The sequence below is a fragment of the Dipodomys ordii genome, unplaced genomic scaffold (assembly GCF_000151885.1).
Source record: "Dipodomys ordii isolate 6190 unplaced genomic scaffold, Dord_2.0 Scaffold5, whole genome shotgun sequence".
NCBI classification, from domain to species: Eukaryota; Metazoa; Chordata; class Mammalia; order Rodentia; family Heteromyidae; genus Dipodomys; species Dipodomys ordii.
This window is the reverse complement of record NW_012267221.1, coordinates 38,129,107-38,155,916: the sequence shown is the minus strand read 5'-3', so window position 1 is coordinate 38,155,916 and position 26,810 is coordinate 38,129,107. Positions and strand designations below refer to the sequence as shown.

The following is a 26,810-nucleotide window of genomic DNA, read 5'->3' as shown; positions in this document are numbered from 1 at the left end:
TTTCTAATTTGCAATTTTTCTCTGCAAACAGTTGCTCCAATGATACCATGCTAAGATTTATTTTGATATAATTTCTGGATATTTCCCTGGCATCTTCCCCATGCTGGCTGTTTATATAAGTAAAAACACCTCCTAAAAATTGTCCTATATTACAAAATTTTGTTTATCATTGTCTCTGTGCTCTGTTCTGTGTTAATGTAGTCTACAACAGTAATTTCAAATATCAGCTATATTACCTGCCTTTACAAAGGACTTTCTGAACTGTGCCACCCAGAGAAGCAAACAACAGTGACTGATTGGTGTGAAAAGTGCTGGAAACTGGGAGAAGTGTTAGGTAGGAAAAGAAGCAAGCTGAGGTAAGGGAAACAGGAGAACTCCATAGAAGTTTTTACAGGAAGAAAGTCAGTGATGAGATTTAATGATAAGTAGGTTTGGGGGCCAAGAAATAGGAGAAACATGAGCATTGCTGGCAAAGCAAACAACATACTGAAAGGCCAGAGGGGAGAAAGTTTTATATAAGGAGTGTAAAAGGAGTTGGAAGAATTACAAATCATGAGTTGAAAAACTGAGGAAAGATTCCAAACGGTCATCTGTGTAACACTATAATTTGACTCACTGAATGCATAATGAGGAATAACTTGAGAACTGTATCATAGAAGGTGGGTGATTATAAGAAGCTATGATTTACTCATATTTTTCTTCTAAAAGCTCACTTCAGTTGTAATATGAAAAATTGATCTGGGGAAAGTAAGATTAAATGTCAGATTGGTGGGTTGCTGAGCAGTGATGATCTGATTTAAGTGAATAGCAGTAGAAATGTGGAGGAATAGACAAATTTGGGAGAGAGATATTTAGGAAATAGAACTCACAGACCTTGGTAATTCACTCAATTACAATTGAAGTGAAATTGGATTTCTAGTTTGGGTCAATAAGTGGATAAATATACCTGGAGAAGAAGCAGTGGGAAGAAAATGGAAGGAAATTCTGATGAGTTTGAAGTGCCTGGCAGACATAAGCACCTTTATGCATACGTACAAAACTGTAAGGGTGCAACAATTCCTATAAAGGTATCCTAAGCTGATTAATCATTATCTGGAAGAAGTCAAAGATGGTGATGCAAGCCTTGGGTGAGAATGAACCTTTTTTCTCAGTGAGAATATTTAAAACACAAAATAAGCCTTAGAAAACTGTCGACATTTATAAATCTGTTGGAAAATAGAGGCCTACAAATTGGACGAAGAAAGAAAAAACAAGGGAAAAGAAAAGAGATCAGTGGCATTATGGCAACCAAAGAAAATAGGACTTCAGACAGGTAGAAGTGGTCAACTCTAAGAAACATTACTGATATTATTGAGAGGTGGAGGCAATTGGGTCTGAAAAGAGATAAGCTGGTTTAGCAACAGAGATGGTTCTGTTGTTCCTGGTCATCACAAGTTGTCTGAAAATTATGGCCTGGAAATTGCAGGTTATAACTTTTGAGTGGATGGTAAATCCTTTGTATCATTGTTTAAAGATAATAAAAATATAATTTTAAAAATAGGGGGGTTTACAATAAAAAAACTTAAAAAAATAAATAGGGGGAAGTGAACAAAAAGAGATAACACTTTTAAGAAGCTTATCTGTCAGGGAGAAGGACATAGATTGAGAAGTTTTAAACTTTACCACAAAAGACATTTTAAAATATCTAAATGCTGACAGGAAGAAGGAAATAGCAAAAGAAAGTTCAAGACAAAGGAGAATCAGGAGCAAATGGGTGGAGAGAACCTTTGAGAAAAGATAGGAATGGGATTCATGATGGCTTTGGCTGAGATGAGATACTTTTTCACCTACCCTGGGGTAAAAATAAAGAAACAGAAACTAATTGGTATTCAGAGCAGCAGGATGATCCAGGAAAGATAAAAAAACCAGGAATCATAAAAGAAAATGATCAATAAGGTATGGAGGCCAGATGCTGTCTTGTGTTTTAATCAGTCTGTAACTGCATACTCTTCTTGCTATTCTGCCATAAATCCTGAGTTTGCCCTCAGTCCTGTTGATCAGATGTCTCCATTTTCTAACACAAGAAATTAATCCATTTGAGCTTGAATATTCAAAAGTGGGAAATCATATAAGTCTACCTTGATGGATTATATATTTTTATCAATTGTTTAATTGTATCAATACAATGGAAGTACTACTGTGAGTATTCTGATGCAATTGTAGGCATATTTGTTATTACTTTATCTGAAAAATCTGTTTCCTTGGCTGTACTTAGAAGAAAAAAAGCAAAATCATTAGGAGAGAACAGATATAGCATATTCTATGTGACATGAACACAGTATCAGACACAGAGTAGCTATACAAGAAGCATAAAAAAATTACTGAAAGAGGTGTTCTGGCTTTTTTCCCTGTTTCTATTTTATTAAAACTTTTGCCTTCATGATGTTCCAGTAAATGCCGCAGTCTCAAACGAGCATGCTCTGCGAATTCATAACTTTCGGTCATAGAGGAAAACAAATGTGTCACCTGATAAGGCTATCGTGACTATTAATTCATTCCCGAATACAAAGCCTAAGAAGTCAGAAGCTTGACTCACACAGCTCAGATGGTTAAATGGATGTGCCCTGAACCCATTTCTTCTTTTTATTATTATTTAGTGTCATGTTTAGAATTGTCACTAAAGACTTTCACTGAGAAAGGTTGCCCACATTAAACACTGGACAAATAAATTTGGCCAGAAAGGCATTGATTTAGTTTAAGACAAAAGAAGATTCTTAATATGAAACAGTGGCTTCCTATATTTTTTTCTCTCTCTACAGTTTATAGCTTTGTTTTCTGAGGGTAGCTTGAAAGTAAAAAGAGATGACCAGCAAAGGTATAGTGGGGAGAGCTGTGGAAAACTTCCCCCAATAAGCTCAAGAAAATACCAGCTTTGGACTCTCAAGCTAATGATGATATATTTCCACTCTTCCCAAGGCTGAATATTAATGGAAATGTTGACAAAGCCACCTAAAGTTGCATAAAATATTGTATTTTTAAAAAGTCTTCAAGCCAAATCCTCTAAACCTGTAAGAGTTGCCCACTTGCTGAGAGTTAACAGGCTCTTCTTAACTGAATAGTGCAGTTTGAAGAGGACTATTAAAGATGAAACAAAACCTCCTAGAGGCAGACTTTCTTCACTCCTTGGAGAACTTGCCATCCAATGTCAGGCAGCGTATTTACAAGGCAAAATATAGAGCAAACAGTTAAAAGCAGTTGCATGCTTTGTTGTCAACCAAAAATGATAAGTAGATAGATACATAGATATATACATAGATAGATACATAGATAGATAAGCTAGATAGATGTGTGTTTTTCTTAGAGATTTCTAACCAAACTTTTGTAAGTCTTGTTATATCAAATCCTTAAAATTATAGTGATGGTATTATAAGTGTCATAGGATAGAATATTACATTAAAAATCTCCCCCCACACACACACAAATTTCAAATTTCTGTGTTAATCTAGGTAAATACATTGCCAGTAGAAACTGAGATGTTAAAACACCCTTAAATAAGCATCCAGTATTGTTGCTACTACTCCTCAAATTACTATGTGCTCCTTCACATTCTGGTGCAATTTTTCCTATTTAAAATCAAGCAATTCCCCAAAATGCCATACAGAATATAGTAACATAAAAATTAGTTCTCTTCCACTTTAATTTCATACCCAGGAAGTATGTTTATAAGTAGTGATATGGATAGTCACTTTTCACATTAGATATTAGTGCTTCCATGCTAAGAAAAGGAATTTGCCTACATTCCCATCCACACTGTTTCTGATACACACTACTGTCTAATTAAAAATTTTAAGATCCTGTAATTTGAATTATACTTCTGAAAGAAACAGAATAGTCTGACTTATAAATGGGATGTTGCCTTCATATCATTTGAAGAAGTTGGTCCTTGTCTTAAAACTATTTTCCTAAATCATTAATAGAGATTAAATGCCTGGGACTCTTATGACTGAAGTGCTACTCTTCAACAAAATAAATAAAGTTAGGAGTTAAATATATCTTTAGATGCCTCTGCGTCCCATGTGCTAAGCTGTTGCTCTTAGCTAGCTTTCTTACTTGAAAATGCTTAAAAAGAGGCTTCAAAAGGGAGAGACTTCTCATCTGTACCTTTAAGAAGTTATGACAGTAACTGAGGCTACTATGGAATTTGTTAGTTTACAGGAACTCATGTCGCATTATATTCAGAACCAGTTCAATAGGAAGGAACACTTCTCTAGTCTTTAAAAGACTTCAGCTGCAATTCAAGCCAGATAGGAGATTTTTATTGCAACCTTGTATGTTCATACCTGATGAGGACAAGAAATCATATGAATGGTCTATTTGCGCCCAGATCTACTCCAATCACCAACAAGGACAATCATAACTTTACTTCAAATTCATAATTCACTTTTATCCCGGGAATAATGTACATATAATGGGGAGTAAGATATTTCTCCTTTTCTACTATATTAAATAAAATTATTTTCCAATGTCTTTGGCAACACAGCAAGAATGAGGGAAAGGGTAAAAAAATCATTCAGAACAGGTACAAGAGTTTCCCAGTAACCATATGAAAAATGGTAGCATCATGTAAATATATTCCATATTGAAAAATTCTGGCTCTCTTGAAACATGTAACATATTTTGTGTGCCCACAGAAAGATAATAAACAAAACTGAAGTTCTCACATACATGTGCTTGTCAAGATAACAAATGATATTAAAGGATGATGTCAAAAATTGAACTTAGATACATAAAGTATATTACTCCCCAAAAGGATGGCTATCCATAGAAAGATCATTTTATGCTAGAATTAAACATTGTCAAAATTTTGAGATTTTTATATTTTTAAAAAAATAAAATACCCCATAATGAAAGCAAAAATAATTTCATATGCAATCAATGTCTTTTTGTAGTCTATCAAATACAATGTTTTTCAATAAATTTAATAAATACTTATTAGTAATGTGTGAATACAATGTAAGTGAATATTTCTTTCAGAGTTCAAAGGACCATGATGTCCAAAATGCTCCAATCCACCATTAATAGCACATTGCATATCTCTGAGAAATAGCTATATAGCATTTTTCAGTACCACCAGAGACTCACCACATCACCACACAGTGATGACCATTTGCCTACTAAAGAGTTTGAGTACTTTAAAGTGAGCAGTAGCAATCTGCTTTCCTAAAGTGTCTCCTTAATCCTTGATTTTAACACTTCCTTGGGGTCTTGCCAAATTATCCTGAAGTCTTTACACCAAATCCAGGACCTTTGGGGGAGTCAGTGACCTAACAGATTTGAATTTATTTGAAATAAAAACCTAAGTAAATCTAGGTAGGGTAGCATTAGAAAATATCATCTGACTGGCCCCAAGAGACCTTCCAATGTGTGCAATGATTAATGACTGGTCTTTCAGCTATGAAGATGTTCAATATTTTTTCATATTTATTTTATGAAACATCAAAATTATGAAGAAAGGTGACTTACGCTCCTTGAAAGCGCTCAGAGATTCAAATGAAATATTCAACTCTCAAATGGAGAATATTTTTAAGTTTTACTGTTAAAGCTAGTCCCTAGTTGTAGGCTACACAGAAATGAAATTATTTTATAAGAGAGTAGAGTATCAGAACAAGAGAAATGGGTAGACTGTGAATGCATTAATAGCATCAGACACTAATAACATGGCACATCTGTTTCTAACTGGGAAGTTTACTAGCTCTGTTTTCTTTTCAGGGCATATAGCCCTGGACAGCACTTGAATAGATGACAGGACTTGACTTTCAAACTTTTTTGGTCAGGCCCTACCCTTTTTCAAAGAGAAGCCTTCTTTCTTTAGATACATTCGTGTTTCTGTCTTAATCCATAAGGTACTGCTTTAATAGATTCATTCTCTGAATATTTTATTTCCAGTTTCAGAAGGGAAGAAAATGATAGGAGTAATGGTAAACACATATGCATGCATGTATACACACACATGCACACACACACACACACACACACACACACAGAGCACTCTGAGCTGTATTGATTTAAGTAGAAACTGCTAAGTTTGTCTTTGTTCCCTTCCTATCCACTTACAAATGACTTGCAGTAAGGTGAGGCTTTGCCATTTGCCATCTTTCCTGTCTTATTGGCTTTCTCTATCACTTTCTCACAAGTACCAGGGCAGAAACAATTATGTGTAGCTGTGCTTTAGAGCAGTCTACTTCAGCTGCTCTTGACCAGTGTTGACTAGCAATGGGCACGTGGCCCTATTAGCTCTGCTACAAATAACTCAAGTTATACCAGAGATTTTCTCATAAAAGGGTCAAGATGTCCTTCAGAACAAACCATTTGTAAACATTTAAACAGGAATCTGGTTGAGGATTTTAAACAGAGGCATGAAGAGTTCCTGTCATCACCACTGTCTATCTCTTAGAAGAAAGAGCATACCCCTTGAATCTCTTTTTTTAAATGGATGACAGAGAAATCAATGTCTAAGTCATCCACTGCTAGAGGACACATGCAGCATTTCACAAGCTAATTTTTATCTAATTTTAAATCTTTAATTGTGCTATTGTTGTTTTAATACTCAGCATGCATAAGCTTCTGAATCACTGATATTCATCATGGTTCATATGTATATTTGTTTGGGAAATTAGATTTTTTTTGTGTTTCTGCTCTTCTTAATAATACTTAAATATCATTTCTAAAGTATTTCTATTGCATTACTAGAAGTGGTTGTATATTCAGGTTTTCAATCAACTGGTTTACTTGGTTGGATTGACTATAAATTTGTTGACATATATTGATGACTCTTCATTTTCTTGCCCAGGGATCATTTCTTCTACTCATTTATTTTCAATCTCTCTACTTACTTACTTGATGGAATCCTATAAGCAGCACAGCAGAGCACTCCAAGCTCATAAGGAATGGTATAAACTAATTAGCACATTTTATGATGGAAACTATTCCCCACCCACATGATCATTACAGTAGGATAATAAACCAGCTCTTCACACACCAAGGCAATAACTTCAAAGAAACAAGCACTTATTTGGCCCTTGGACTTCAGTTCATAGTTGTAGATATGTCTCAAATATAGTAACAAGCTGTAATTATGGGTTGGGGTATAGTGTTAAAAATTAAAAAATGGATTTTTGAATTAAGGGAAACCTTGATCTTCTCATGTAGCTGACAGAAAGAAAAATAGCCCTTTAATAAGGCATGTTTGAAAAATACTTGTCTAAAAAAGACAGTGTGCAACAGAATTTCAGGAAGATCACAAAAATTTTCCCTGTGTGCAGGTGTGCAGAAGCATTCTAGGGTTATTAACACTACAGGAATAAGATACAGACATAAGGGTGAAAATCAGTACTGGTTTATCTCATCAGCAGTAGAAGTGACAAATACCCATGATAAAGTTTGCTTTAAATAGCAAGTTTGACCACCCTTCTTCTTGTCCCCTGATCATAATACAAAGTAAACCTCATCTTCTTCATGACTATAAAATACTGCAAGATGGATGCAACAATTATGGAATCTCTGCTTCCATTTTAATCAGATGTTCCATATTGAAAATTTCACCCAACACTACTAGTCAGAGCTACAAGTTGCTACCAAACAAACATGCACACAATTCCAAAATAACTTAAAACAGTACAGGGAAACTAAAAGGAATTCTAAAACTTTAATGATAATTATTAGTGTAAAAATTGTATGTGCAAACATAGTATCATTAATTATCATAGAAAAAGAGACACAGATACAGGGCAAATGAATGAAGAAATTTCATCTACAAGATCTTTACCAAACTCTGGTAAACCCCATATCAATTTGGCTATGTAACTTGAAAGATTAGTCATCACAGCAATACACATAAATATACATATGCAAGAAAGCACTAAACATATTTATCAATTTACTCCAGACATTAATGGTTTACAGATGGCATCTACATTCTAAAATGTGTGGAAGATGTTTTACAGTTCTGCCTTAACATAAATCATACATTTGTGTGATGCACTAATGCCAGTGCCATGCCTTATCTCCCAGTGAATATGCTCATTGTGCATACTGCTATTAAAAATTATTTGGATATATTAGAATGAAAATATTCCTATGTAGAAATACTAGCAAGTAATCCATTTCATAAAAGTAATAACCTACAAACTTCCATCACTGTTGACTAACTAGTATGGTGTTACAAAGTATTTTTACACTGACTGTTATTAGAATGAAGTCAAAAAAGTAGTATTTCCCCATTTCTTGGGGCAGAAATTCTCAAAAATATCAGACTTCAGATTATAGAAGAGATGAAAAAGATAAAATGTACATAAAGTGAACATATAAAGATGGCATTACAAATATGAGGTAAACATAAACAAAAGTCAGAAAATACTTAAATGTCTTTTAAAAACATGATAAAATGAAACTTCTTAATCTGAAGGAAAAGGGTTCATTTTCAGTTGCATTTTTCTTTAAGTTTAAATTTTACAAAATATTTCTAATACAGGCTATAGTGTATGAATTAAAATCTACTTTAAGCATGCTGTATGCACCATGTGAATATATCATTCTGAACATTTGCACTTTTAGTAGTTTTATTTTTGGCAATAAAAATGTACAGATTAATTATTTCTATAGCTTTAGCTTGTGTTTAATAACTTTCTTTGATGCATGTTTGTTGCTTCAAACAATACATTTTGCTTATTTCAGTAATTATATACCTGAAAATAGAATATTGAGAGATAGTAGATGGAAGAGTTCCAAAACCATCACAGGCAACAATTTTTGTGTGTGTAAGTGATAGATAGCATATTTTTATAAAAGGGATCAAGTATGCTGAAGGAATATGCCAAAATAACTGAAAAGAGTTGTAGTTACTTTGAAAGAAGTTTGAAATGTTGAAAATTACGAGAAGCATTGAAATAATTTCTCATATGCATATGGATAAAATTAATGTATCATACACAGCTTAAATCTTGGTTCAATTTATTTTGCACAAATAAAATTTGATGTTTCTTTTGAAAAAATGTGTGAATGCTGGTAAAAACATCATGGTAGATTTTAAAATCTAAAAGAATACATTAGTTTGGTATTTGCATTTGGTTTGGAAAATGTCTGTTTAACAATTGAATGTGGCCAAATTTTAACTTTTAAGCTCTCACATTGAGAAAGTATCAAGCAATTACAGGAATTTACTATTAGGGACATTATGCTGGGCTTTGAAATTTTTTTTAAAAAACTTCTCCTTGGATTATTTTATGATCAATGTAGTGTCTCTACACAAGGAAAGTTCAGTCTTACAAGTCATAAAAACATCACTGGCTGTTAAAGATGGAAGAAATTGCATAAAAGCATGAAAAGTACTAGATAATTTTGTAGTTTCATCTTTAAACATGATTGTAAAGATGTGTTTTTCAATTCTCCTCCTCTCTTTCTTCAGAAGCTTGGCCTTTTAATTCTTGCCCTTTCAAAGAGCTTTACCTACTGTTGCTCTGCTTCTTACTATACTGGATGATCTTACTGAGCTAAGAAAGTGTTTACAGGGGGTACTTGCTTTTTATCTGTATTCACAGAGAATGCTAACAAATTAGAAGAAAGTGCCAGAGAACACCACATACCTTGTCCAGAACACTACAATGGCTTCTGTATGCACGGAAAGTGTGAACATTCCATCAATATGCAGGAGCCATCTTGCAGGTAATGTTTCCATTCTTTAAACATTTATAGTTCATAAAATAAAAGTATACAACTCAAATATTAAATGTTTTTTGTAAGATTAGTTGGCCTTTTGCTATTTTAGATATTCACATGGGGACCAGCAACAAAACTTCTCTGCCTCTTTACACACACACACACACGAAAACATAAGATGTGCATGTCTTAGATACACAGCTTATTTGTCATACATCATGATACATTAACTCATGTGCCAAAATTTAAAAATGTGTTTTGCTTTTATGCACAGGCTACTCTTTATTAGTCACCACTCTTTCCGCTGCACCTAGAGCAATGCTCGGCATTTCCCACTAAATATTTCTTAAATGAATTACTTTAGAGTTCTCATCCTTTCCAAAGTCCTGCAGATCCTCTAACAAATGCCATCAAACTAAGTTTTACTAGGCACTCACTCTTTTCTATGCATCTGCTATCCACAGAGCCTGGTGTGGTAAGATGATTAGTCACACCTACACGGTTTTAAGCTAAGTAGAGACACAACAAAATTACTTGTCTGGATTTAGTTTATAAATATCTGTTGAGTATTCATATCTAGGATATATGGCTATTATTTCCAAGATGGCAAAGCTAAAATGAAAAACAACAAATATATTTACATTTAAATTAATACACAAAGGGTGTATAGTTTTTTTTAAAAGGCTTCAATATGTAGGTGTAGAACAGAAGAGCTCACACTCTCCTGCTCTTTCTCTCTGTTCCTTTCTCCCTCCCTATTCCTCTCCTCCTCTCCCATTCCTTCTTCCCCTTCACCACTTATCCCCCTCTCCCACCATCAACTGCCTTGCTTTTGCTTACAACCTGCCATCTCCTGAAGTCAGACATTAAACCTACCTGATACCCAACAGACCTCTGAATGTAGTTATAAAAAAAACTCAGTCAAATACCAAGATAGATTGCAAAGCAATGACAAGTTGACCCTTTTCACAAATGTGTAATGAAATTTCTCACTTCATTGACAAGTTCTTATTTTATTTATTTATTTATTTTTGGTCCCGTCATGGGGCCTGAACTCTGGGCCTGGGCGCTGTCCCTCAGCTCTTCAGCTCAAGGCTAGCACTCTACCACTTGAGCCACAGCGCCACTTCCGGCTTTTTTCTTTCTGCTTATGTGGTGCTGAGGAATCGAACTCAGGGCCTCGAGCATGCAAGGCAAGCGCTCTACCACTGAGCCATCTTCCCAGCCCCAAGTTCTTATTTTAATATGCATATTTTCTACCTAAATTTTTCAGAGGATTTGGGTGAGGGATCATTCCTTCTCAGAGTTTATCTCAGCTGGTTAAAAATTTAAGTCTCCAACATCAGCAAATGACTTTTAACCAGCAAATTAAATACATGATTGTTGCTGATTTTCTAGTCCTAATATTTTTCAATATTTTATAGACAATAGGATGGAGGATGTTTCATACTTTGTCATTAGAAACAATTTTTTGTTTTTGAAGTAAACATGTTAAGTAGAGTTCTTTTCTCCAAAGAAGAATTCAGCAGCTGCAGGTAACTGGACACTACCATTTCTTCTAGGTGTGATGCTGGTTATACTGGACAACACTGTGAAAAAAAGGACTACAGTGTTCTGTATGTTGTTCCTGGTCCTGTACGGTTTCAGTATGTCTTAATCGCGGCTGTGATTGGAACAATTCAGATTGCTGTCATCTGTGTGGTGGTCCTCTGCATCACAAGGTCAGTCACTAAGCTTGATGGTCACGCAAATAATGAGCTGTGTTGATCTTCCTTTCTAAGTCAGATTTCTCTGGTTGTGAATTCCCTCATTGATCTACATCCACTCATTCTCCATGAGTCTCTTCTTCTCATTTTAAGAGCATTTGAATAGCCAAATGGAAAGTATGAATTTTCATGTTGGACTGTTTATTTCCATATTTTTGATGAGGAATATTCATTTTCTAAGCAAATGTCTGTTTTCTCTGACATATAAAGCCAACCATTTTTAAAATAAGGTTTTGTCTTTTAGTTAGAAATAGGTTAGCCCTTATTCAGGCTTTTAATAACCTATTTAAATGATCAGTATTTTCTAATCTAGGCCAGTATGCCAAATGAGATCATAGCAGATTTTTAAATAAGATTTCCAAAGTACTAAATTATGGCTTTTATTTATAACACTTCTCATTCTAAATAAGTCTCCATTTTAACATACTTGGTATAAACAACAAATACTTTTTATCTGAAAATTCTAACCACAAAATTTGCACAGTTATAATGAGAAAGATTATGTTACAGGAAATGAAGACCTTTGATAAAGGGAGAAACATGCAGAGATTATCACAATTTTTTTTGAAACTGCAAGTCCAATTGAAAGGTAATTGTTTCATGGAGAAGCAGATTGAGAGAGAAAAGAAATTTCACCCAGTTTCAATGGGAATATAAACTCTGACTGATTAATGATGTTTGATGTTTAGCTTGGATTTCAGGATTGAGGCCAGGGACTTCTTTAACTATGTTAGTGTACAAACCCATGGTAACCAAGAATTAGATTCTAAACCAAATGCATCATTTATGTCCTGTGTGACCAGAGAAGTTATTGAAGATATTTCTTTTCTGACCTGATTTCACTTTCCTTGAAAAAGTTCCAATGAAGTTCTTTAAGATTTTCGTCAAATCCATGAGGCATTTAGACTGCCACTCATCTGTACACCTCTACAGTAAATCAGAATGATTCCAAAAACTTATTTTCAAAAAGCAAGAAAATAAAAAATACTGTATCTTTAGAAAATAAAAGGCATAATACATCTTAGTATCTTGTATTGCACTACCTTCTTTGGGGACAAGTGTGGAGTTTGCTCTTGAAAAAGACAGAATATGGTTCATAAATCCTTCCCTGGCCTAAAGGCTTAAGGGGAGATCATTGACTGGAGCTTTGTGCTGCTTTAAGCCAAGTCGAGTTCATCATCTTGACTTTCACGTTTAGATGCCAAGCAAATCAATGGATTATATTAAAATAGACTCTGAGAAATATAAAGATAACTCAAGAAGCCAAAAATATTAACCATAAAAAGATAGAAAAGATACTAAAAACACAGGAAATTATACTATACTATTCTAAGATTCTTAAGTTTCTACAGTCCAGGCAAGCTCTGAAAAGCTCATATTTAATGGAGATAATATCATAAAAATTTGTTCTTTACATAATGGAAAAGGCCAAAACTTCAATCCATCAGCAGATATTTTCAATTCTGCTATTGATAAGTTTCATTCTCATACATATAAAAATAAATGAAATATACTTTTCCTTTACCAGGAATTATGTATATGTTATGAGTGTCATATATTCATATATGTATGTGCACAGGCATACACACACATATATATCGGCATTTAATAACATTACAAAGAATGTGCAAATATCCTAATTTTCAAAGTCAAAACCGTGAGCTATCAGAGGTCATCAAAGTATTATGTTTGCTTAGCCGAACAATAAGAGTAAAAAAATGGCATCAAGTGGCCCAGTGCCAGAGCTTGTACATTTTACCACTGGTCATATTGCCTTTATACTGGTCAGGATTCTGTGTATTCCTATACTCAAGATTACCAAAACTGAGCTTCAAATTAGAGTAAGTTTTGTTTTCAAGGTATATGGCCTTTTTTGTCTTCTATGTGAAATTTAAAGGAAGCCTTATGTTCTATTTACTTTTGAGAGAGAAATGGCATAAAAACATTTTGGTAATGAATTTTTAATCTCTCTTTTGAACAGCAAATGTCCCAAAGCCTTCCCAACAATCATAGTAGTCAATAAATTACACTAATTCCAACAGTGTATTCATTTTATTTGTTCAAAGACACTCTATTTAGAAACCAGACTTTTTATCTAGGCTATCTATATATACCTGGTAAATGTGTTAAGACCTATTCCAAAATATCCAGCACTTTTGTAGAGATTACTTCATTTTCTTCATTTAAAAAATGTTATTTGACATAGTCTCTCCTCTTTTCTATTTCTCTCTTTCTTTCCTTTGTTCTTAATTCCTTCCTCCTTTTTTCTGTATATTTTATCCAAACACCTGCCTCTTCTCTAACAATCTGTGCCAGAGAAATATGCAAATATACAGACATGTTCCAAAATGAAAAGAGCTGCCATGTTGAGAAATTAAACTTTCAGTCTTTACCTTTAGCTCCTACTTGCTGGAAATGCAATTTCCAGCTCCATTCTCATTTTTAAAGATACATCTAAAAGAAACACACACACACACACACACACACACACACACACACACACATGTAAACACACTGCATGTGTATGTATGTGTATATTCATGTATATTTTCCAATATCCCATAGCTTGCTGAAATGTTATTTTATATGAACATTATATTGTCCTTGCTTGCATGATCAAAGCTATCTTTTATTGCACTAAAAAAACAATAGACCAGAGGTTTTTCAGGTACTTTACCTGCAGATTAGCTTTTTATAGAAGCTACATAATTAGTATCAATTTCTGTTTCTACTTTATAGTATTGATGCACATAAAAGAACATATTATGCCAAACCAAAACATTTTTTTCAATTACATATCAGATAATAACTGTTGGCTCGTCATCGTGTATGATAAAATTTAACTTGTAGCATTGAAATGTCAATAAAACATTCATCCTTAAGACATTTGAATATGAATTTGTTGAAGACCTTTAAAGTGAGATAAGATGAGATCAGGCTTGCTGGATTGCATTGTACTGAGGAGTCTATCCATTGTGCCTTAATGAGTGAGCAGCTGGGAATGAGGTAAACGTATTTCTGTTCAACTTCCACTTCTGTTCTTCAATTCTCAACAGAAGCCCAAAGACAACCACAAGGAGAAGCCAAAACTAACTTTTACAAAGTAATCCCAGATCTACTAGTCATTAATTCTTTCATCTGAAAAATGTAAATAATTTGCATAATCCACAGTTCTGCTCTGTGATTATAGGACCAAATTTTAAGTAATCACATTGGACTAAGATTTCTGAACTTTCCAACCTTCTAGGAAATGCCCCAGAAGCAACAGAATTCACAGACAGAAGCAAAATACAGGGCACTACAGTTCAGACAACACAACCAGAGCGTCCACGAGGTTAATTTAAAGGGAGCATGTTTCACAGTGACTGGACAACTAACACCTTGGACTACACAATACAGTATTATAGACAAAAGATAAGACAAAAGATCTACACATGTTGCCTTGCATTTGTGGTAATCTACACCAATGAAAACATGTACTACAGCTATATTTGATTATGTATGGATATATTTGAAATAGTATACATTGTCTTGATGTTTTTCTGTAATGTAAATAAACTATTTATATCACACAATATAGTTTTTTCTTTCCCATGTATTTGTTATATATAATAAATACTCAGTGATGAGAAAAAATGGCATTCTTAAATTTGCAGTATTTCATAACTGTAAATATAACCAAACAAGTCAAATCTGTAAAGGTCCTGCTATTTCATCTTTCTGCACATCTTCAGACAGCACATTAGTTTGTACAGGACTCAGTGGCTAGATTTTGAGTGATTCTAAGATCAAGGGAAATGATGGTTATTGGAAAAGAGAAAAAATAATTTGCTTTATATCAAGTGGGGATAAAATATTTCAGATCTTTGGATCATCTCTATTTCATCTACTTTCTTCCCTGGTCTTCCATTTTCATTCCCAGGGCAGAAAGATCTCTGACATATAAATTAAATCAAAGGTGAAGGGGAGGGAAAATGTTTTATAACTTGTAAAGAAAAGGGTTTTTACTGGGGAAGATTCTAAGCTTGGAATCTCTCAATTAAGTGCATATGTCCAAAGGGTCCTAAATAAGTTGCATATTAACTATACACACTGTGGCAAACTCTATTCTATTTAGATGAGAAGAATTAATAACATCATTAAATGGGAAATACAAAAATTACAACCTCCTGGGAGAACTTTGCTGTATTTGTAGTTTATATTTTTTGAAATGGTATTAGAACAAACAAATATCCCATGAATTGCTTTATGGCTAATAAGGCATCATTATTTAAAATGGATCTAAGACATAAAAACAGGAAAATATGTTTTTTTGTTTTGTGTTTCTATTTGTCAGTCATGGGGCCTGAACTCTTGGCCTGGGCACTGTCCCTCAGTTCTTCAGCTCAAGACTAGTGCTTTACCACTTGAGACAGGGCACCACTTCTGTTTTAAGCTACTCATGTAGTGCTGAGGAATCAAACCCAGGGCCTCGTGCATGCAAGGCAAGCACTCTACCACTGAGCCACCTTCCCAGCCCCAGGAAAATATGGTTTTGAGCATATAAGAAAGAAAATCCTCAAGAGTTGAAAAGACTTTAAAGAAAAGCTGATGCTGGTATTTATTTTTTCACATTTGCACACACACAGATGTGTAGGAAAAAAAATTCTGAGCATTCTCAAAGAATAAGATGAAATAACAATTCAAATAATTTCTTTATCATCATTTATTTGCACATTGCTTCCATGGTTCCTATGGGTAATTTAAATGAAGTTCCCTTTGTCTTATTCAAATGATCCTTGCATAGACTGAAAGAAATTATATCTACTCCTATGCCCTTGCAAAATCAGACACAAACATTAAATCAGAATGCTTTGAATATAAAACATTCAGTGAAAAAAAAACACAAATTTTCTAGGGCAATATTTAAGGTATTGTTAACATATAAATAAAAGTGACAATCCAAGCAGGATTTCGGATTTTGAAAAATGTGGCTTTGTAAGTTACTCATCAGTTTGAAAATCATGAATGTACTGACAAATGCAACACTCAGTGTTCCTATGAATGGATCCTATGATACTTACACAAGACAAATCATTTCTAAAGTTTAGTTTGGCTAACACATGCAGAGATACAACTAGTCATGGTCTCCTGGGTAAGGTAATTGTGACAAAGCCTTTTTCTTTCTAAAGTAATGATGTAGGCACAGTAAAAGAAACAGTCCCATTGACTTTTTGCTATATGAGAATGAAATCACTTTCTTTGATGGATGTTGATGTGAATTTTTATCAAATATCAAAAGCCTAAGTGTTAGAAAATTTTTCAGCAACATTTCTGCCTTCCTCCTCCACACTTACACTCCCTGTGAAGAAATCCCTTTTAAAAGCTGAATAACAAATTCTCAGTGAGCGTATATTATTTTCTAGGCACTATTCAAGACCCTTGGGAAATACCAACAAAATATGGTCTCTAATCTAAAGGAATTCAAAGTCTAGTAATGACATAGTCATGCAGCCTCTGCTTAGGTATTTCTTATCATTTGGAATTTCATTCTTGGGCAATTCTAATTTTCTAAACAATTCATGTTGACTTGAATTTCATTTATCTCTAGTTTCTCCTCATGATTCCTATTTTTCCTCTTTAGAGCCAAAGAATAATGACTTAGGTTTCCTCACTCATTCTACAGCTGTCCCCGCCCCAAGTAAGTATTTTCTTCTCTGAACAAAATTAATTTCCACATCTGCTCTTCCTCCTAACACTTTCTTCTTCTGATTTGACATTGACTCTATTTTATCAGTTATCTTCCAGTGAGGAGCTCAAATTGTACCATTAAAGCTGTATGGTCAGACCATCATAATACAGACCTTGCTGAAAGCAAATTTAACTGAGATCCATAGTCACTAAATTCAAGTCCTATTTCGATAAAAAAAATCTGCTTTGGAACCATGAGTAATTCATTTCAAATCTCAGATCTCAGTTTCTTCAATCATAAAGTCATTTTATCTTTGTCATTCCAAGACTCTATATAGAGAATACATTTTCCCCAAATGCTACCACTACTTGCTATCTAAAACTAAAATATTTTTGTTGCCTAACCTAAACAAAAATTCAAAGCTTTATTTTTAAAAAAAATAAACTGCTAGTAAACTATGCCATTTACTCCTTTGTTTATTATATATTTTAATACATTATACACTGACTCTAGGTCAACAATTACAAACTCTGCTAGGCTATGAGATAAAAACAATGGAAAAGAGAGAGTATCTGCCAGAAAGGAACTCCCTGTCAAAACATCCTGCTTTCTTACATCATGAGGAAGATAAGAGGTAAATAAAATGTATTGAAGAAAGTAACCACGGCTATGATGCTGGTCAGTTTGTAGTACATGGGCATCCTGAAGGAGGATGCCCAAAGGCTGGTTAGGTATACCTCTTTGCAGTGAGAGAGAGTATCTTATGCATTCTCCACACATAATCTGACATCTTGTTCCTAAGACTTTTTGCACACATCATGCTCTCTTCATGCCCTTCAGAGCACACAGAGCAAATAGCATCTTATCAGGAAAAGCCTCTGTGACTCCCCTAGCATTGCTCCTGATTCTGTTTTGGGACTTTCCATGTTGAACCATAATTGTTCATGCTAGTCTGTCTTGCCCTTAGCCTACAAGCAATGAGAAATCAGAAAATAAATGCCAATTTTTTTTCATTTATGCAATTAACATTTATTAGATGCCTATGGCATGCTAAGCCCAATTCTAAGTTGTGATGTCACAGTAAGTTCAGAAACATTCTCTGCTCTGAAACTCACAATGCAGCAGAGTGAACATGAAGGGATAAGAGGAGAGGATTTATCATCAATATACAAACTGAAAAGTTTTAAATGATGTCTTTCGGGGTGTCATTGTGATTAGTGGGACTTGAACAGCTCTAAAGTGAGTACAATATTTAAACCTTGGCCTTTGAAACAAGGTAGATGTGAGTTCCAGCTTAAGCTCCACTTTACTAATTACTTAACCTTAGGCAATTTGTCTAAGTTCTTTAGGACTCATATTGGAAAAGGAGATAAAAAAATACCCAAAATGGCTAGTACGAGAAATAAGAAAGATAAAGTTCAGGTCTAAACCACTGACATGTACTAAGTAAATTTTCAATTCTGGAAATACTTTATAGGGATATGGCAAATATTGACTGTAATGTAAATAGTAATATGAAGTTATAATTCATCAGCTAAATGATGCAAATTGGGAATTGCATGGTCAGAATAAAAAGGAGCTCAGTAATCAAGCTCACTCAGAGGAGCATTTCTATGTCTATGGAGATAAGAAAGCTGGTTTTGGTTCTGGAAACATAAAACAGTATAGAGTTAAAAAGTCCAGTGCCTCTTGTATTATTTTTCCAAAGGCATCTGCTAGTATTTGGGCTGAACAAATGGGGGGCCATTCTTTATTTTAAAATAGGTTTATCCTGACTAACCACATGCCACTGAACACTTCTTGTGTCCCAGATGCAGGCTGAGTGAGTTGATATCACACAGGACCAAATTTTTTACTCAAATAGATCCTCGAGGAGAAGCCGAGTACTGAAATATGACAGAACTTATCTCAAAGTCCTATTAGATTCTGCTGGTGTTTACCCACAGATGCTGTTTTACTTTGCAGTTGTAGTCTTGCAGTACCTGACCCAACTACTTTTCCTCACACAGTAAGCATGTTACCTATATAATTAATCACCTGAATATCAGTAAGGAAAGCTCATTTATTGAATTAATTTATATCTTTACATGAACAACCACAGGAAGCTAATATAAAGGATAAAGAAAGAGTGGAGGATTATATAAACTACAGGGATTGTTTTATAACCAATGCACAAATCTACGAATACAGATAACTCAGGAGGTACATGTGATGTGCTGTTCATTCACTCATATAGTCACATTCAGACCTCCTTTTAGCCTCTCTGTGGACAGAAATCTACTTTACTGTTCCAATGTTCTGGGAATTAAACCTTTCTAATATCTATTTTCAGTAGTAGTAAATGAGTTAACCTAACATTGGAGTGTACTTAAAAACAAACATTTAAACTGTCACTATTTCTCTTGTATGGGGTAAGAAGTAAAAGAAGTAATATTTTCAGCCCGGTGCTGGTGGCTCACACCTGTAATCCTAGCTACTCAGGAGGCTGAGATCTGAGGATCACAGTCAAAGCCAGCCTGGACAGGCAAGTCTGTGAGACTCTGATCTCCAATAAACCACTGGAAAACCAGAAGTGGCCCTGTGGCCCAAGTGGTAGTGCGCTCGCCTTGAGCTGAAGAGCCGAGGGATAGCGCCCAAGCCCAGAGTTCAAACCCCATGACGGACAAAAAAAAAAAAAAAAGTAATATTTTCTTAAAAAAAATCTAAGTCAAGAACCTAAGTCAGACTTAGTAAATCCAAAATCAGGTATTATGGGAGAGAAGTAAAGAAAGGTGGGCGCTGGCCTGGCTCTCTGTTCCTAACAAATACACACTGTGGGCAAATATCTCAGAACCACCTAAGCCACTCCCCACAAAGGAAGCTTAGCCAGTCGTCATTCTGGACAGCAGCTCTCGGCACAATTCAATCAAACCCATTCTCTGTGTATTTAGAGATGTTCTCTGTCCTCTCTGTGGCTGGCTTGTCATTGTTGGGCTTCCTCTCATTCTCAAAATACTAATCACTTCTTTTTTTCTTTAGAGATGCAGTATCCACCCATCTTTTGTTAGAGCCTATTTGTGCTGCAGTCCAGTTTAGCTTTCTCCTCCATGCACTTAGACATTGAAAACGGGCTTTTATGTGTGTGTGTGAGTTCACATTTCCTGAACACAAAACTGAAAATAATTAATCAGATCATACTATACTCAGATCATTACTATACTATGCAAGACAATTAATAAACATTTCAGTGATACTTGATTATCTAGTAAAGTTAGCAAATATAAATAAACCAAAACGGGGCTGGGAAGGTGGCTCAGTGGTAGAGCGCTTGCCTTGCATGCCTGAGGCCCTGGGTTTGATTCCTCAGCACCACATAAACAAAAAGAAAAAAGCTGGAAGTGGCGCTGTGGCTCAAGTAGTAGAGCACTAGCCTTGAGCTGAAGAGCTGAGGGACAGTGCCCAAGCCCAGAGTTTAGGCCCCACAACCAGACCCAAATAAATAAATAATTAAACCAAAACATAAAATAATCACATCAATGCTAAAAGAAAAATGCCATGGTATTTGTATAACTTTAGATCATTTATATGAATACATGCACAAATGTATATCAAATTAAATACATAAAAATAACAAAAATATATTCTTTAAATAAAGGAATACGTAAATAGTTGCTAACCAATTTACTTGAGATGAAGTTGGCTAATTGAAAGGGCCCTGAATTTTACTGTATTAAACTGGTCCACCAAAACCAGTTTACTATTTATTATTATATCATCATGCTTTTCCACATGTCATTTTAAGAAGTTTTTTTTTGTAAGAACAATGGTGAAGACTAAATGCTCTGACCAAGAGAGAAAACCCATACCTCCTTATTGACTTGTGGAGAAAAAGACAAATTTAGTACCTCTTGCCAAGAGCCCAGCATATAAAAACCCTCTCATGGGAAATGACCACAAGGGGAATAGGCAGAGAAAGTGAGAAAAGAAAGACCTTTCTTGTTCACAGGAAAGTAAGCAAGAAAGGGCTAAGCAGGAAACTGAAGGCCCTGAGAAGAAAAGTGGGGTGTTGATAGCAGATAATAGTTGTATTGGCAGGAAGGGGGCGATTATAGGAAGAAGAATTTGAGCCTTTGTAGAAAAAATGAGTCCAAAGCATTTGCACAAGGTGTCAAAAATAGAGACTAGCAGCCAGTGAGCAGAACAGAAAGGTGGGGTGGCCCCAGAAGGCCTTCTGCCCCAGGTCTAGAAAGGCTAACCTGCCACACAAACTCTCTGTGGAGTTTGCACACAAAAGATCTAGTTTGGCAAGGTGGGCAGAATGAGGCCAGGGCACAACTGCAAAAGGAGTTTTTCCAGGCCTTTGGGTGAGGAGGAGAATGTTTAAATAAACATTTTGTCCTATGCATATTTTCTTTCTCACAGATCTTGACCTCAAGATATGTAGATTAGATTCTTCATATTCTGCAGGGCAATCTTGTTCCAAAGCGCAAGATCTGCTCTGCAGATAAAGAATAAAAGAACAGCACATGCCCTGCACCAGAGGCCAGCCTCCGTTTCCTGTCAGTGCAAAAGTGGTGGCACTCACAAATATAGCCTGCTGGATGGTATCAGATCTGGCTGCACTTGGAAAACAAAATCCTGGGATCATAAAGCAACCCTGAGTCGCATTAGAAAAGACAAGCTAAAAAAGGAAGCAGACGAGTCTCGCTTACAGAAGACAAATCCATCTGCAGTCTGCCTGGGGATATATGGGTCAGGACTGCCAAGTGGAGCAAACCATAGGAAAGTATTGTTTCCGTTTGAAAAGGAGAGTAGAAAGAGAAAAATGACTGCTCCCTAAGTGGAGGTTAAGAAAGAAATGGGAAAGGAAACCCCAGTGCTGCGCCTCTCAGCCACTCTGAAGGCACATGGCTCAATCCTTCACAGGACAGCGCCAAGCACAGCCCCTGATTTGTAATTAAGCTCACAGACCGAAGAGTGAGTCTTGTAAACAGGCACTGATGCTGCTGACTTTCCCCTAGAGGCTTGATACTTTGCTGTACCAGCATCCACAAAATAACATTATATTTCACTTTTAAATAAGATCTACATGAATGTGCACTTGCGTCCAATTACAGTAATGCATGATTTACATAAAATTAACTCTCCTGCTTAATTACCGTCACACAGGGATTAGGGGAAAAGGGCTTTTACTTTGTAAACAGTGTGTGCCTTAGTATTTAGCCTCCTCCTGAAATATAACTGGTCCAATCATAATCAGGCACTGGGGCTTGTTGGAAGTTGCCTTTCTACCTAGTGTGATCACATGGAAAGTGAATCATTAGAGTCAACCTCCTCAGAGCAAAGGCACTCAGTTCTTCTGAAATGTGAATCTACAAATTGGGTTGCTTTGGAGCAAGGATCTAGAGGTCTGAAGTTTTTTATTCAGTGTGAAGTTTAACCCTGTGCATCAGGAATCCACAAGGACAAGAGAATGTGTGGCTAATTTGCTAGAAGCAGCTAAGAAAATGCTTTCTTGAAAGGGCGCTCTAAAGCTGCTTTGACAACAAAATGATTAAAAGCTGCCTCTTCTCTCATCTCACGTCTGTCACTTTTCTGTTTATTTTATTTGCCACAAACATGGACACAATTTTTCTCTGACTAGGTTTGAGATTTCACATTAACAAGGAGTTAAACGTGACAATTGTGAGAATCCATACTGAAAAGAAGGGTTTGAGGGTTTTGGTGGTTTTCTTTTTTTGTTTTTCCTTTTCTTTTCTTTCTTTTCCACCTCTGCCAGACCTGCTGCCAGAATGGGAAGTGAAGAAATTCATTGAGCTGGCATAATAAGAAAATGATTGAAGGCTACAGGGATTGAAGTCTCATCGTTATCAGTTCAGTGGGGACGTGAAAATGCTTCTCAGGGAAAGCTGCACAAAAAAATACCTCAAGGAGACCGAATGCTCTTTGCATGGGCTAACCACAAAAGATGGCAATTTCACTTTGCCACATCCTCAACCCTCTTTTCACCCGGTATACAGAAAAGCTGAATACTCAAAAAAAATGGCTTTGAAGGAAAAAAAGAAAGACAAAATACCCTGTAAGATTCTCTGAAAAAGGATGCAAGAACAAGATCTACCAGAGCAGATGGCCGTAGCAATCTCTAAATTGGAATTAGGCAAATGGATCTTATTTTCAGAAAATTGAAAACATAATAGGGAATCACCTTTCTAGCTCAGTATGGTTTATTTCTTTTTTTTAATTTTTTATTACAGAGGGGTTACAATTACATGGGCAAGGTAATGAGTACATTTCTTATCAAGCTTTGTTGCCTCCTCCTTTGTTTCCCCATCCCATCCCTTCCCATCCCCCCAAAGTTGTAAAGTTCGTTTTTCGACATAAGGACTTGTACATCTCATTGTTGCAATAGGTCCACCTGTATCACTATTTAAATGGTTTGTTTTTGCCCTTCCCCTCCACTAATTATACTAACATCAAATACCATGAAAGCAGGGGTTATACTGTGGGGATGTGGACAGAAGGGAACCCTACTGCATCGTTGGTGGGAGTGTAAACTTGTTCAATCACTTTGGAAAGTAGTATGGAGGGTCCTCAAAAGACTCCACATAGAGCTCCCCTACGACCCAGCAATCCCACTTTTGGGCATTTACCCAAATGATCACAACACAAGACCATACTAAAGCTACCAGCACAACTGTTTATTGCAGTGTGGTTTATTTCTTTAAAACCACTTCTAAACACTATTCCTACTAAGCTGGATACCTATAGCCTATAAAGCAATTTTATGAAAGAACCATTAGCAGAAACAACAAAAATTAACAAAAAATTACATTGAATATATGGAAGCCTAGGATATGATACAAAATTATTTTGCTTCATAAACTTTGGCATTTATCCTGCAACAAACCATGGACTAAAGAGACTATTCAAGTCTGAATTTGGGAAGGCATCTGTGAGGGAGATTTTCAGGGTTCTTTGGAACATCTAGAGACAGTGCTAAATCACTTGGTAGTTTGGGAGGTAATGGATACAGTTATCTCTGTTTTTACTTCCTTCTTTTCATCATTGCAAATTTCTCTATGAGAGTGGAAGCCAAATTACAGAGATTAAGTTGTTGATTTTTGTTTCTTTGATTTTGTTTCTTTTAAATCAAGACTTTCCTGTGGTCCTGTATCCCTAACACTTCAGCTTTACATTGTGCCTGATGCTATAAGATATTCTAACTTTCAAATGCATGAATAAACCTTGAACTTTCCATCCTTTGATCTTTCATTGAGTTGCTGCTGCACAATATCAAAAAGCCTCAGGAACTAAGGCTTGAATAGCAGCCATACTCAAAGGAACAGTATGCCAGGTTTGATAATGAATACACAAAATCAAACCTCCTTTTACTTCAGATAGTATTATCTTCATTTGTCCTGAGAGTAATGGCTTGTAAATATCTTTAAAGTACTAACTTTGTCTTTACTTATCTCTGAGAATTTCATTAGTTAATATTACAATTTATTGATAGTAATGATATATTATGTGCAAAAAGTTACAATTTATGACAGGATAAAAATGTCAACTCCGGGAGCTGGGGGTTTAGCCCAGTGGAAGGGCGCCCGCCCAGCGCGCGCAAGGCCCTGGGTTCGGTCCTCAGCCCTGGAAAAAAAATGTCAACTCCATAGGTATTGATTTCCTGCTCATCTTCCATAAAGGAAGTATTATTTGACACACTTTATCATTTCTTATAATGAGACTCTGAGACATGTTATAATTATAGCCAATTTATGATGAAGCAATGTAAAATAATAGGTAAACTTGTAAAATAATAGGTAAACAAGCAAATAGCTTGGCCAATATTACAGATTTAAGATAAGTTATTGCAAAGAATTAAACCCAGATCACACCAAAATCTATTTTGGTACACTCTATCATACTGCTTTCACTACATTTTATTTGACTTTGCATGTATCATACCTCATTCAAACTTATCTGAGGGCCAGATAAATGCTTGTTCTGGTGATGATGGCATTTCCCTAATTATTTGAGAAATTTTACTGTGGAAATTAACCCATGAGAAAATCCAGGAGCCACATCTCAATATTTGTTTCAATATACAATGATGCTAAATTTTTGTTTCTAACATTTCTTTTTTCCCCTCTTCCCCATCTTTCTAATTTTAATGAACTCTGCTCTCCAGGCAGTTCTTTCTACCTCAAGTATGAGTGCAAAGGGACAGAGTTGAACAAGAAAATTTTAAATTACTATAAATGATACAAACATCAAATATTATCTTGTTAATACCTAGGTTTTTCTCTAACTTCACCTGAAGGAACATGAAGCAACATGAGCTCAAGAAGCTAGTCCTCTCCATTTGACCAAGTTATTAAGAATTGTTGACAATATGTGGGTTTTCAAATAATATTTGAGGGATGAATGAATGAATGAATGAATGAATGAGACTAAAGTCAGATCTGAGTGTCTTCCAAGTTTCTTCTTTCCAAGTAATTCTTCTATACAGGTCAAGAATTTGTAGTCTCTACAAAGAAGCTCATAAATGTAAACTGATTGTAGAGGCTCCTAAAAGAAGTTTAGAATCTTTTTTTTGGCTTTCCTCTTTCTTTATTCTAATCTTGTATAAGGCATACTAGTTTCCAGGCAGCACCCTAGTGGGACCAAGGGTAGTATGGAGCTTGTGTGCTATAAATTATAGTGATTACAACATGACAGCAGTCCCCCAGCTGGGATATTTAACTCATTGGTATGAGAGCTTTCAAGGACATTCACTTTCATGAAGGTTCAGGAGCATCAAATGCCTTTTGCCACCCACCAAGCTTTTTAACTTATATGAGTCTGACACTTGTTAGGTCCATTTTATCTCACAATCAATTTAATTAGGAGCTGTCAGATTAAAAATGATTAGTTGCCTCTGAAAGGCACTTGAACTCGAAAATCCATTTACAAAACCTGTCCTCTTTCCCTTGTCTCTCATTCTGTCCTTCTAGTGTCTATTACAAAGCAACATAAGGAGACAATAAATTGGTGACCACCTTCATTGCCCTAAAAAAGAATTTTATGAATCTCATTTAGGAAAAGGAGTGCTTGTTAAGTAATTGGCATCTTCAGATTTTATACACATACCTTTTGAATAGTAAAGATGGAAATATGTTCATCTTTATATTCTTATTTTTTAATTTCTTATTCATATTATGCATTTGTAACCTTAAAAAGAAAGGAAAGCTCTTCAAAAGTCAGAGAGCAGAATGACCAAAAAGTGAACTGAGATGCAGGATACACTGAAACATAAATCAATCTAGTCCTATTTCATTTGTTTAGATTAAGGGCACTGGTTCTATCATCAGACACTCATAGGAAGGGACACAGTTTAAAAAAGAAAAATGTTACCTAAGATCAGGACTTTCAAAGTTACTAAAGTATAAAGTATAAAATGAACATTAATTTCCATGAAGTCAGCAATAAATGAAACAGATGCATAAAAGAAATAAACAAATTACAACAACAAAACCGTAGCAAAGGTAGGCACAAGGCTCTCTTAAGTTCAGAGAGTACTTTACATTTCACCTGCCAGGTTCTTGATTTTGTATGAAAGAGTTGGGAGGGGAAAATAGGAAACAAAAAAATTATAATGACCTAGTTTTAAGAATCTATGATGCCAACACTGCCTGTTTCACGTTTTTATTTGAAAAGAACATGCT

General features: G+C 35.3%; 1 protein-coding gene across 2 annotated transcripts in view; it reads left to right on the top strand.

The window, feature by feature from the left end:
• Tmeff2 (transmembrane protein with EGF-like and two follistatin-like domains 2) overlaps positions 1-15,745 on the top strand; it is a 265,120-nt gene extending 249,375 nt beyond the window's left edge. Inside the window, exons 8-10 of one of the 2 annotated variants that reach the window (XM_013027968.1) lie at positions 9,576-9,699; positions 11,256-11,414; positions 14,650-15,745. In XM_013027968.1, coding sequence (XP_012883422.1) covers positions 9,576-9,699; positions 11,256-11,414; positions 14,650-14,662 — 296 coding nt within the window. In that variant the 3' untranslated portion in view covers positions 14,663-15,745. The remainder of the gene's footprint in view (positions 1-9,575; positions 9,700-11,255; positions 11,415-14,649) is intronic. The other variant, XM_013027960.1, reaches the window with a different exon arrangement.
• Positions 15,746-26,810: the final 11,065 nt, after the last annotated feature.